Source organism: Saccostrea echinata, unplaced genomic scaffold (genome assembly GCF_033153115.1).
Source record: "Saccostrea echinata isolate AGI-Se365-2 ecotype Australia unplaced genomic scaffold, CSIRO_AGI_Sech_v1 ptg000054l, whole genome shotgun sequence".
NCBI classification, from domain to species: domain Eukaryota; kingdom Metazoa; phylum Mollusca; class Bivalvia; order Ostreida; family Ostreidae; genus Saccostrea; species Saccostrea echinata.
In genome coordinates this window covers 22,857,563-22,872,122 of record NW_026889803.1, presented here as the reverse complement: position 1 = coordinate 22,872,122, position 14,560 = coordinate 22,857,563, and the positions used below count along the sequence as shown (strand labels likewise).

General features: G+C 34.0%; 1 protein-coding gene across 1 annotated transcript in view; it reads right to left on the bottom strand.

Annotated features, from left to right (window-relative positions):
* Nucleotides 1–14,560, bottom strand: part of LOC133206149 (serine/threonine-protein kinase MARK2-like) — a 271,416-nt gene that overhangs the window by 14,626 nt on the left and 242,230 nt on the right. The window contains exon 11 of the mRNA XM_061342081.1: nt 9,325–9,458. Within this exon, the coding sequence (XP_061198065.1) occupies nt 9,325–9,458 (134 nt within the window). The remainder of the gene's footprint in view (nt 1–9,324; nt 9,459–14,560) is intronic.

Below are 14,560 nucleotides of genomic sequence, written 5' to 3'. Positions count from 1 at the left end.
ATCACTAGGTTCTAAAATTTTCACTATTTTTTAGTGCACTTTTCATCAATATACATAGCAAATTTCAAATAGATATGTGCTCAAATAAACAAAATATGAGACTTTATGTTATGTGTGGCATCGCCTTACGGCGCACGTATGATAACGTCAAAGTGTATAAAGCAGCGTCACGTTTCCTCTTTGCTAAAAAAAGTTAGGTAAGCCCCACTTAAATTCGGAAATTTCATTGATGCACATACTTGAGTTCCCCTTTATTCCTCCATAAACGGTCAAGGAACCAATCTCACACACACATGGAACTTTCTGAAGATTTATAAGTAAGTTATGGACAGTATTCTCACTCTCATTCAACTAAATAGGTTGTCTTATATCGATAGTCTACAGTGATAGCGTCTTTTGCTATTGCCTGTAGCTGTTTGTTGGGATGTTTCTTTCTACCCGAGGACCCGATCAAAAAGCTTCCGCTTAGAAAACTCCCATTTCACTTGTATATTAAAGATCTAGTGATATTTTTTTTCTGTAGTCATTTAAAGTTTCTTAAGGCGTAATTACTACATCTAAATCAAACGGAACTGCTCTCCGGTGCGCCGTAACTTCACCAAACATCGCCATTTTTCGCTTGTTGCGTTTACCACTTTCCCATTTCAAATGCTCGGGAAACTGCCAAATTTTAAGGAAATGCCTTGAAAATTTTCAAAAGACGACATAATAGATAGTGGATTAAAAATAGGATAATTTTTACCCCAACCTTATCTATTTAGTACTTTACTCATGTATTTTCAAATGAAACCCTGGTTCATTTATCGTGCGCCGTAGGGCCGTACCCTGTGTACATTCAAGCGTAATAAACACTTTGTTTTTGTCTATATTTTATCCAAAAAATTACGATGCACCTAAATATGATAAATAAACATTTGTTGAAAATTTCAGCTGAGTGCGCCCATTATTTTTCGAGAAAAACGCTTTGTCCACGATTTTACCGGACAATCCTCGTATAGTTTACTATAGTAAATTTTTGTTAGGAGTGCCCTTCGATTGTGATAGAAATACTGGCAATATACTCCCCTTCCTTGATCATTTATAGATACATGTACATATATAATCTACATCATCATGCACATATGCATTATGTAACTCATTTTATCCCATGTTTACCCCTTTATCCCGTGGATATGACTCATTGGATAATTTTTTCATAATCCACAGTTGTGACGTCACAATGGTTTTTGCGTTAGCGCGATGAAGTAAAATAAAGTGGAGTCCTATATAAAACAGTGTAAAACATTGGTTGTGAAGTATTAAACATGGGATAAAAAGAATCTCCCATGATTTGTAGTTGGATATGACTTTTATCCAACTCGTTGTGTGTTTTTATCCCCTCGCCAAGGCTCGGGGATAAAAAACACACAACTCGTTGGATAAAAATCATATCCAACTACAAATCATGGGAGATCCTATATTTATCCCATGTTTACCCCTTTATCTCGTGGATATGACTCATTGGATAAATTTTTCATAATCCACGGTTGTGACGTCACAATGGTGTTTGCGTTAGCGCGATGAAGTAAATAAAGTGGAGTCCTATAACATTGGTTGTGAAGTATTAAACATGTGATAAAAGAATCTCCCATGATTTGTAGTTGGATATGACTTTTATCCAACTCGTTGTGTGTTTTTATCCCCTCGCCAAGGCTCGGGGATAAAAAACACACAACTCGTTGGATAAAAATCATATCCAACTACAAATCATGGGAGATCCTATATATAAGTAGGATTTTTAATGTAAGAAAAAAAGATTTTTGTTTACTATTATCCTAAAGACTCTTATATTTTTAAAACCTCGTATCACACAGCAAGATCGCTTAATTTGTGCATAGGAAAGACATGGCCAGATTTTTTTTTTATAGGCTAGTAAATTCAAAGAGTGGGTTACATCCTCGTTACCCACCCCCTCAAAACTTACCACTATAGATACGCTGACACGAGTCACGTACTTGAACAATATTTTTGGTACAGTTGTATGTAGTCTTGCAAACGCAACTTCAATTGTGCTAATATTGCCAATCATACTTAGGGAAAAAATAATATGTAAATTAGGCAGCGAAGCTTTTTCATAATGCAACATTCGTTTTTTTTTCTATTGGTAAAACTTATTACATATAACTAGAAAGGGGAAATACGTACAACTGTGTGTAAACTTATGTCAATTCTTAGTATACCAAACACCTCTTTTATTAATTAATTATTTTTTTATGTACATGTAAAAAGCCTCATTTTGTTTATAGGTTTTGTTGACACTAGCAAACGACAAAAGACATTGGTAAAGATTTTGAGCTAACCATTTTTTGTGTCTCTGAGATATTTGAGGAATATCAGAGGAATTTTGATTTAGTCCTGTCTGTTATTTTTACACAAATTTAATCTTCCTTATATATTTTTATTAGAAGTTTTTTTTACCAGAAAGTCAAAGATATATATGAGATCTAATTTTCTTAACAATTGTCCATTTTTTTCACCCAGATTTATTTGGGTAGGGTTCGAAAACATTAATCTTTCTTGTAACTTCAGAAAAAAAAACCCTTGAGACCTTATTTTCATTCTTTTTTTTTCTTTTTTTTTTTACATTATTTACCCAGAGTAAAATTTAAAGAGGATCATTACAATTATACACAGAAACCATGCATTTTTATTCATATATAAATTTCTCTCTCTGACACCAGCTAAGTAAATAATCTTGTTTTTTTTTTAATGACGACTTTGGAAACTTTTTTTAAAAATAAAATTTGATAAAACAAATCTAAGAACACATGTATTTTTGTTTTCTTATAGTCATCGAACAGCATAATAGCCTATAGTTATTTGATTTCCTTTAATGGGATAAAACATCTTGTATTATTGATGTACATGTAATGTATAGTGTAACCTTTTGTTACTTAAACTTTAAAACTTTTAGGCTGCGTGATTTTACCCCTATGTATTTGCCTAACAAGAATAGTCCTACCAAAACCAGTTTTTTTTTGCATAGAAAAAAAGTCACGGGGTCATTATTCTACGGGGTCATTTTTCTACAACCCACACGGAGAAAAATGACCCCGGCCATAATTTCTACGAAAAAAGGGGTCATTTTTCCACGTAGAGTATTGACCAGGGGGTCAAATTTCTACGTAGAAAAATGACCCCCGGTCAATATTCTACGGGGGTCACTATTCGTCGTTACACCGGCAAGTGGGGCGGGTCCATATGAGTGAAAAATTCTCGAGAGGGACGTTAAACAACATACAAACAAAACGGCGAAAATTGGAGCTTAGTTGTGACAAAATCGCCCGATACAATGGTAGAAAAAAATGTGTAATATGTCTTCAACATTGACGAACCTTAAGTTTGTTTACCTTATATGGCTATTGTTATTAATGCACACAGAGGAACTTACTACATGTACGAACAATTGACCAATCGTTGAATGAATAACAACGTTTACTGGACACTACATGTTTATATTTTACTTCGAACAAGTGGTTCTTGTCAATCAGTGGACTGCAAAAAAACCAATTCGAAAAAAAGTTTTATGGAAAAAATACAAACATTAGAAACTATAGAAGATCTCACGGGTGTTTGTAATTTTTTTTCCCATTGTTTAACTAGAAAATGTATAAAATAAAACGTAGGCTGTGCAACGTTAAGGAAAACAAGCGGCATCCCTTAGACATTTAAACGGAAGTACGTTTTTTTTTTTTTACATTACAATACCTGTGATCACATGTATTTTGGCCAGGAGACCCACCAGACAATTGTATTCATTAATAGTACAACAAAGGAATACAGACGCAAATCGCCTTACAGAATGGCTTTGAGAAATCTAGAATTCCATGTTTATTTAACAATAGAATTGTTTGTAAATGTGAGCATGCAAATAAAAATGGAGAGATTGCTTTTCATCTACAAAATGCATGGGGAAAAAATTCTTTGTGTCTTTCCGATCGCCTGTATTTTTTTTTTCACCAAGCCTAAAATTCCTTAAAATTCCTGTAGTATCCGTAGTAACACACAATGTAATTCAACTCATTCAGCTGAATTGTTAGTTTAAGCCATGCTGGTACCTTATTTGCTGATCTGACGCCAAAAAATATAGTCCCAGTTCCCATGCAAGTAAGTCGAAAAAGAATAACGAGAATAACGCAGAACATAATGATATAAAGAATACTAATTGAAGTTTGAATGAATTCAAGAGAGATTGAAGTACATTTCTACCGTCAGATATTATACAGTGGTGAAAACTGAAACGCAACATAACTTTTCTGTTTACCATGTCTCCACGTGCTAGTCACTTCCTACCCACATTTCCATGAATAATTTACCTTATCTCACTGTAGTCTCGCTAAATCTCTCCAGAGCTACTTCCAGAGCTACTGCGAACTCCTTGGGTTTTCTAATTTGCAGAACACCGAAAAATAAAAGGTTTCGAACACAATTAGTAGGAATGTCTTTGAACCTTGGAGGGTATACTTTGATGCCATAAAAAATTCATCACTTTTCTATTTCTTGACCGATTTTAAAACTTCCAATACCGTCTTAACGAGACCTTTCCAATGGTATATTTATTTATCGTTTAAGTACAATAATTTAAATAAAATATGAGCTCAGGTATGTTAGGGTTTTGACAGCACTTGTAAAAGTTATTGACAGCGACGTGAAATATACATTATTACATAGAAAAAAAAGGAAAAAAAATTCCAACCTGGCAATTTAAATAATAAACAGGTTGAAATTTAAACTAGTTCACATAAAAGGTCAACTTCTTATACATACTTTGAAAACAGGAAGCATCAAATCAATTTAGTTTGAATGCATTTATGACAGAAAAGGGAAACACTAAAATTTAAAATTCCCCATAAAATTTCAATCTCTTTAAAATCATTAATGTCTGTCATTTTTCGTTATTATCTAGGTGGAAGAGCTCATTAATAAGTTTAAAAGTAAACAATTGAATATTTTTTAAAGATGCCAAATATGATGTTACTTTGAAAGACTGACGCGATGAACATACAGTGTGATTTGGAATCCTTTGAAGGTCAAATAAAATAATATTTCAACGATTTAAAATTTTCAAAAAATTTAATTTTCCTTCAAACGTCAAATCAAGGTTATTTTCGTTATTTTGAAAGAGGAAGAACATGATACAATGTGTTTTGGAGTCTGTTGAAGGTCAAAAAGAATGAAATTTCAACAATTTAAAATTTTCATAATATTTTGTGGTTTTTTAAGGTCTCTTTAAGATTGTACACTTTCATATTTGGAGATATAAGTAATACAAAATCATCAAAATCTTTAAATATTTTGCTTATGTCAATAAAGCAATACATTTACAGAGTTCGTTGTCAAAACTTTTGACTCTCTATCCATGGTTTTCTAAATGATTTCAAATTTCTTTATAAGTCATTGAAATATATCATGCCAGGGAATGCAATAAAATAAATGAGTTTAACACCTCCTGGCAAAAATGGCAATCCATACTTCATACTAACATTAATGAACCCTGTCTTTAAATTATTTAGCTTTGCTTTCTCCTCTATTTAGCTACCGGTCACCCACATTTTTTTTTAACTCATCTCCCCTCTCTCTCTCCTTTTCTCTCTCTCTCTCGCTCTCTCACAAAAATGAATACTACAATGACAAGATTGTGTTTATTTTATATGTTTATGTTTGTATTATAACATTGAATATTTCAAATAAAAAAAGTTCTCTTAAAGATCCTTGGAATTTTTGAGCATCTAAATCTGATCTAAAACAAGACCATTTTCGGTATATTGAAGACGGGAGAACATCATGCAATGTGTTTTGGAAGCTTGTGAAGGTCAAATAGAATAAAATTTTAACAATTTGATTAAAAAAAAAACAAGATGTGTTTGTGAAACACTGATGCCCCCGTATGGCAGCTTATGGCGAAGGTTAAAGTTTCTCAAATGCAAGTCAAAATCCAGGCCAAAAGATAAAAATGTTGGTACCCAAAGAAAGGCCTTGTCTCGAAGAACTGCAACTGTTCAAAAGTTATGGCGAAGGTTAAAGGTTTTTTTAAAAGTAAGTAAAACGTCAAAGTCAAGGTCAAAGTTGTTGGTATCCAAAGGAAGGTCTTGTCTCAACAATTACATATGTAAAGGATGAACGCCCTAGCACTAACCATTCAAAAGTTATGGCCAAGGTTAAAGTTTTTCAAAAGTAGGTCAAACTCCTATCTCAAGGTCAAAGGGTCAAAGTAATTGGTATCCAAAGGAAGGTCTTGTCACAAGGATTACATATGTGAAGTATGAAAACCCTAGCACCAACCATTCAAAAGTTATGGCCAAGGTTAAAGTTTTTCAAAAGTAGGTCAAACTACTTTATCAAGGTTAAAGGGTCAAAGTGGTTGGTATCCAAAGGAAGATGATGTCATAAGGATTACATGTTTGAAGTATGAAAGCCCTTGAATCAACCATTCAAAAGTTATGGCCAAGGTTAAAGTTGATCAAAAGTAGGTCAAACTCCTAGGTCAAGGTCAAAAGGTCAAAGTGGTTGTATCCAAAGGAAGGTCTTGTCACAAGGATTACATATGTAAAGTATGAAAGCCCAAGCTCCAACCGTTCAAAAGTTATGGCCAAGGTTAAAGTTTTTCAAAAGTAGGTCAAACTCCTAGGTCAAGGTCATAGGGTCCAGGGTTCTCCACATTTGAAAATTTAACCATGGAGGAGGCTGCGCGAAGGCGCAATGCGACTACAAACACGAATGCATGTTAGACTTCCTAACCTTCATTAATCAATGATTGGTTAATTCACAAAGCTTAACCACTGCATCACAAAAAGTTGAAATAACCAATAATTTTTTAAGCTAAAAAATTAAAAATAAAAAAGGATTATGTATCTTAATTACTCTACAAATGTACCAAAATTGTCCAAAACTGTAGGAACATTTTGAAGGAATTTCAAAATAATATTTTGATAGAGTAACCATGGCAACAGTATTCAAAAACTGATATACAGAATTGATGTTGCCTGTTATATAAAACGTTTTATTTAAATATGACTAAAACTGATGAATTGGTAGTAATTTTAAAAAAAAAGTTAATAGACACAGAAACAAACGAAAGCCGACATCCTACTAATGCCTAAGCTTTTTTTAACTGCATGATCTATGAAAACTTACTGGTGGCATACATGGTAAAAGTAACTTAGTATAACCAAGCGCATTAATTTGCATTACTGTAATTTTGCTTTCATTATTCTGTCTTTTTCTTAACGTTATTTTTTCTACATATTGCATTTTCGCTGAGTTTCCTCCATTGTTTGTTCCTCCACGTGCCCGTGCTAAAAATAGTGCCACGCGAAGTTTCATAAAAACGGGAAGTAACTCTAAAACTAAGACGACAATTGGCACTTACGTATATTTTATCAGAAAGATAATAAAGTTAATACTTAAAAACAAAGCATGAGGAATTGATTAAATACAAAGAATAGGAAATTTTGAAAGGGCTCATTTTTTCTGGGCATACCTACTGCTCATTATGATCTGTTATCATATAGTGAACACGTTGGAATTTCCCGAAATTACATGTTTGTGTACTAAAGGATAATTAATTCTCAAGATATTGATCTTCAGCTGATTGACCCTCCATTGTCACGCTTCACAGCATAGTCGCCGATCAGCGACCGTGTTTGTTTAGCACAGCCCGCTTTCCCTCGAGGCATGCCAGATGCATGGCAGTCGTAGTATAAACAGAATTAACTGTTCAAGTCATTAAAAAGTAGGTGTAAATACTAAAATGCAATAAAAATTTAACCATGGCGGCCGCCGATTTTAACCACGGCGCAGCTCGTTTAACCATGGCGCACATAAATTTAACCATGGCGGGCCGCCATGGTAAAACCCCTTGTGGAGAACCCTGAGGGTCAAAGAGGTTGATATGCAGAGGAAGGTCTTGGCATAAGGAATACACATGTGAAGTTTGAAACCCCAAGCTCTAACTGTTCAAAAGTTATGGCCAAGGTTAAAGTTTTTCAAAAATAGGTCAAACTACAAAGTCAAGGTCAAAGTTGTCGGTATCCAAAGGAAAGCCTTGTCACAAAGAATACACATATGAAGTTTGAAACCCCAAGCACCAACTGTTCAAAATTATGGTCAAGGTTAAAGTTTTTCAAAAGTAGGTCAAACTACAAGGTCAAAGTCAAAAGGTCAAAGTTGTTTGTATCCAAAGGAAGGCCTTGTCACAAAGAATACACATGTGAATTTGAAACCCAAAGCACCAACTGTTCAGAAGTTATGGCCAAGGTTAAAGTCTCATAAAATTTTGCAAAAGTGGGTCAAACTCCAGGGTCAAGGTCAAAAGGTCAAATATGATGGTACCCAAAGAAAAGTCTTGTCACAAGGAATACACATGTGAAATATGAAAGTCATAGCTCTAATCAATCAAAAGTTATGGGCAAGGTTAAAGTTTACAACAGACAAACAGACAGACAGGACAAAAACAATATACCCCCGGGATCTTTCGGCCTAGGGGCATAAAAATTAATAAGTCTGAACTTTCAAAACAAGGCCACTCTGAAGGGAAGAGAGAGAAAATCATACAATGTGTTTTGGATTCTGTTGGAGGTCAAAGAGAATGAAATTACAACGATTTGATTTTTCCCCCAAAATATTTAAATTACTTCCAAATCATGAAACAAGGTCTTTTTTCTGTATTTTGAATGGCGGAGAACATCACTGAATGCTAGATGGACCACAATGCTAAATTTATCAACATACATTGTATAAAGAATGAAAGGTAGGAAGGCATTTTGAACAAAAGATCATTGAATACTCTCCTTAAAACACCAACATTAGATAGATTTTAATATTTTTTTAAAATGACAAATCCTATCTTATATTATGCCCACAACCAGATTAGATCTAGTTACTAAGGTCTTCTATCTTCAGCGGAAGACCCTTTCATTGTATTGTTTATTGTATTGTAAAAAATTACGAGTACCTAAATTGCAATTGATATCCGGTATAAGATATACCGGATTTTATTTGCAATTTTAGGAACTCGTAATTTTTTTATCTTTTCTGACGCAAAATATTTTAAATGACCTTTCCCCTTTTTTTCTCTTAATTATCCCTCCTCAAAGTGGACATAGTCCTCCAATAAAAATTGAATTCCCTTAACCCAATGACACTCTGAAAGTGTGATAAATTTATGCCGACAACAAACAACAGATTTCGATCAGGATATCTTACTTGCTTTTGCTTTTGGCTCTGGTGAGCTTATAAACTGGCAAGGTTTAAAAAATATGTAATATCAATATTATTTAAACTTACTCTCCATATATCGCCTTTTCATACTGTCCAATCATTTTTTCCCCGTTACTCTTGGTGTTCTCTGCAAGAGTTCTGTAATGATTTTTGATCCCAACATTAGCTGGCTCTTTTCTCTCCGGCAGAAGATCTGGTGTCTTCAAAAAAATTTTTAATTACAGACATATGGTCAATATATCTTATCGTACTTAAGGACACAAACAAAAATTCTATGCTGGATTGGTATATATATTCATGTCCCCGTAATCGAAGATTCGGGGATATATAGTTTTTGCCCTGTCCGTCCGTCTGTCTGTCTGTCTGATTTTCTGTGTATATGTTTGTCCGCAAAAATTTTAACATTGCCCATAACTTTTGATTGGTTGGAGCTATGGCTTTTATATTTCACATGTGTATTTCTTGCGACAAGACCTTCCTTTGTGTACCAACATATTTGACCTTGACCGTTGGGTTTGACCAACTTTTGCAAAAATTTACCCAACTTTAACCTTGGCCATAACTTTTGAATGGTTGGTGCTAGGGCTTTCATATCTCACATGTTTATTCATCGTGACAAGACCTTTCCATAGGTGTAAATATTTTTAACCTTTTGACCTTGACCTTATAGTTTGACCCACTTTTAAAAAACTATAACCTTGGCCATAACTTTTGAACAGTTGGTACAAGGGCTTTCAAATTTCATAGGTATATTTCTTGTGACAAGACCTTCCTTTGGCTACCAAAAATTTCGACCTTTTGACCTTGGAGTTTGACCTACTTTTGAAAAACTTAAACCTTCGCCATAACTTTTGAAAAGTTGGTGCTAGGACTTTCATATTTTGCATGTATATTTCTTATTACAAGGTCTAACCTGCGTACCATTAATTTTGATCCTTTGACCTTGACCTTGTAGTTTCACCCACTTTTAGAAAACATTGTCTTTGACCATTACTTTTGAATGGTTGGGCTTGGGCTTTCATATTTACTAGGTATATCCAATGACACAAGTCCTTTCTTTGGGTAACAACATTTTTTATCTCTTGACCTTGACCTTGGAGTTTGACTTGCATTTGAGAAACTTTAACCTTCGCCATAAACTGCCATACGGAGGTATCAGTGTTTCACTAACACATCTTGTTTTGACTTATTTTGGTTGCAAACGATGCGAATCATAAATATATGAATTACAAAGTAATTGTAAACTTTCTATTTTGTTCAAAATCTACATTTCTCTTATCATCCTCATTAAATCTATGCAAGTTTTTGTCAGTTAAAATCCCATTATTGCTAAACTTTGAATGAAAAAGTTAAATATTTACGGTAAAACCTATTAATCATATAAATATTACTCAAGCTGATATTTTTTAAGATTTTTGAAAAAGTTTGTTTGTATTATCTGTCCTTAACAGATCATTAGTCACCTAAAATTAAACATTCCCTAACTTTTTATATTTTGATTAATTTGTATAATTACATGCATACGAGGATTGTTAGAAAAGTTCGCGGACAAACGTACTTTCCAATTAATGTGCACATATTTGGTGTTGTTCGCTGATCCTTAAAGACATATATGGCGTATTTTTTTTTATAAGTTCAGACTAACTAAAATTATAAAAATCTTTCTATTTGTTTTATTACTTTACAAAAAGATAGGACTTTCCTGTAAATTACACATATAAATCAATCACGTTTCAAAGATATTAGAAATTTAAAACAATAACCGATTTATTTACCGACTCCGCATTTAAAAAGCAGACACAGTTTATTTCAATTTAACTAAGGAAACATGAGGTTGGTTATTGGAGTTTAAAATCGCTGAAAATTTTAATTTGAACGTAAATAACATATATCAAGTGTATCTACACTTATTCTCGTTTTTTTTTTTTTTTTTTTTTTTTTTTTTTTTTTTTTTTTTTAGCTTAGATACGCCCTATATAGCTTTCAAAAATATACAGCTATTTAACTTAGAGGAAACATGCTTCACGGAGCATGTCACCTTTCTGCACGTTTACATTACATATAGACATTTCTTTTTAAAATTGAAAATTGCACTGAAGTAGCGCATAAATCTTCGAGATATTTCATCTGTCACTAAAATATTCATAAATCGGAGGGATTATGACTGTTTTATCGCTAATTATAAATGAACATTGCGTAAAAAAGTCAAGAATGGCAACGTCATTGAACGTCTTGGAGCACCGAACTATTAAACAAGAGGCCCATGGGCCACAACGCTCACCTGAGTAACGCTGGACCTGCTGTTTTTCACCAGATTTTCCCCACTGTAATGCGCCCTACCCTATTCCCCGGGGGTCATGATTTGAACAATTTAGAATCTTCACTACACTGGGATGCTTCCTTGTAAGTTTCAGCTTTTCTGGCGAAGTGGTTCTTGAGAAGAAGATTTTTATAGATTTTTCCAATATATTTCAATGTAAAACTTTGGTTTCACACAGTGGCCCGCCCTACTCCCGGGGGTCATGATTTGAACAATTTAGAATCTACACTATACCAGGATGCTTCCATGTAAGTTTCAGCTTTTCTGGCCCAGTGGTTCTTGGGGAGAAGATTTTTAACGATTTTTCCTATATATAAGTAAAACTTTGATTCTCCATTGTGGCCCCACCCTATCCCCGGGTTCATGATTTGAACAATTTAGAATCTACACTTCCCCAGAATTTTTCCACGTAAGTTTCAACTTTTCTGGCCCAGTGGTTCTTGAGAAGATTTTTTAATGACCCCACCCTATTTTTGTCTTTTCTTGTTTACACACTGCTCAACGCGTTATCGGCTATTCGGTTGTTATCGGGCATTCGGTGGAAGGAAAACAATGTTTAGAAAACATATGTGATTTTAAATTTCTTCATTCAGCGATAATTGCGAACTTCAGAAAACAAAGTTTGTGATCTTTGGCAGATAAATGATTATACTTTCAGCAGCAAAAAGCACAAACCAAATCGCTCTCTTTCTAAAGATATGCAGCTCTTTCAAATGATATTTTATAAAAATTTCGGAATATTTCATCACATTTTAGCTTTTGTAGAAATCAAAATCGATTTATTCTATTAAACAAAATGGTTTATTTATTTTATGGACAATCACAGACTGAGATCCAAAATCCAAATTAATTAGCACTACCAAAGGGCGTCTAAGGGTAGATCAAGAATGCAAATTCAACGAATAAAGACGAAGCAAGGAAAACAGAGACAAAAGCTAAGAACAGTGCGTAACTGAAAGGCAACACACAGAAAACTAAGAGTAAATTACTGTGAATTCACCGATTATCGCGATGCTTTTATATTGCGAATAATACCACGTAAGAATCGCAATTATTAAATCTGGAATTTGTATTTTGATTACAATAGAGATTTGTAATTCAGAGGTTTTAAAACTTATACCATATTTTCGAACATGTGAAGATCATACACATTTCAGTGATTATGAGAAATGCCAAAAACACTCAAAACAAAACACTCATTTTTAAAGTTACATATTCTAAAATGATACAAATGATAGCCAAAAATTAGAAATGTGTGCCTGCCACTTCAAATATTTTGATTTAGTAAAGATTTCTGTTGTTTCTTTACATTTTTCCTAAGCTATGACAACCTTTGTTTCCGATAACAAAAACCGAAATTTCCGGTAACAAAGTGAACCATTCAACCGTATTTCCGATAACATCCTGAAAGTTAAAAAACGGGAATTTTACCCTTTAATTACATCTTTGCGAGATTCTGACGATGTCATATTGTGGACAATAATTAATGTAAGGTAAATATACGTATTTTGAAGAAAGAGGCTATATGCAGCAATGACAATCAAACAAAAACTTGCAAAATATAACAAATCTGACTTTTAAAGTCTTCCCAAGACTCACAGATACTATAATAAGATATATTGGGGCTTTATTTCGTATCTGTATTCATCCCTGTTCACAAAAAGCACAATCAACATTCTCTGTTTTATTTTTACAGTGTTTATTTGCAACAATTTACTAATCTGTCAAAAGTTGTTATCCACCGAATGCCCGATAACTACCGAATAGCCGATAACGCGTTGAGCAGTGTGGTTTATCTCCCCTTGTATGGGGGCTTGGCCCTTCATTTTATCAATTTAAACCAAACAATTCACCAAAGGATGCTTTGTACCAGCTTTGGTCAAAATTGGCCCAGTGTTTCTTGAGAAGTTTAAATGTGAAAAGTGACGGACGGACAACAGGTGATCAGAAAAGCTCACTTGAGCTAAAAATTATGTGTACAGACAGGAAAATACCCGAAAGAGACTAGAGTGTTTTTTTATGCTGCTGGGGAATGTCTACACGAATCTAGGACCAAAATGTTCAAATGGTAGTAGCTTTGTAAGAATGAAAGAATTGACATTTTTGATGAGCAACTCCTGCGTATACATAGATTTTAAGTTCTCACTAATATCCAATACGCCACAAAAGACATTTTTGGAAAAAAAGTAAACATGTCTTGATATAGATATTCATTTTTAAGTAGGAAAAAGACATGAAAAGTCTATTGAAGTGAAAGATATTTAGAACTGTGAAACAAGAGGCCCATGGGCCACAACACTCACATGAGTCAATATGTCCCTGCTGTTCTTCGTCAGCAGATTTCTTCTCCTATATATTCATATGTAAAGTTTTGATTGCCTGTTCCAGGCATACCCTACCCCAGGTGCCATGTTTTGAATGAAATTGGATCTTAACTTTCTGCAGATGCTTCTATATTTATATAACTAATCATGCATGGCTTTGCTGCTCTTGAAAACGGAATTATAAAGATGTCTGCCACCCTACCCGGCGCGGGGGTAGGGGGTGGGGATAGGGGTGGGGATCATGATTTGAACAACACTACCTGAGGATGCTTCCATATCAATATGACTAACCATGGCCTTGTTGTTCTTGAGAAGAAAATATTTATAGATATTTCTTAAACATGGATATGTTCTTTTGTAAAACTTTGATCCCCCATTATGGCCCCACCCTACTACTGGAGAATGCCTTGAACAAACTTGAATCTATACTACCCGAGGATGATTCCATATCAATATGACTAATTGTGGCTTTGTTGTGGCTTTGTTGTTCTGGAGAAGAAGATTTTCAAGATTTTTTTTCTATATATTCCTATGTAAACTTTGATCCCCAATTGTGGCCCCAACCTACCCCCAGGAGTCATGATTTGAACAAACTTGAATCTACTTTACCTGATAAGGATGCTTCCATATTAATATGACTAATTATGGCTTTGTTGTT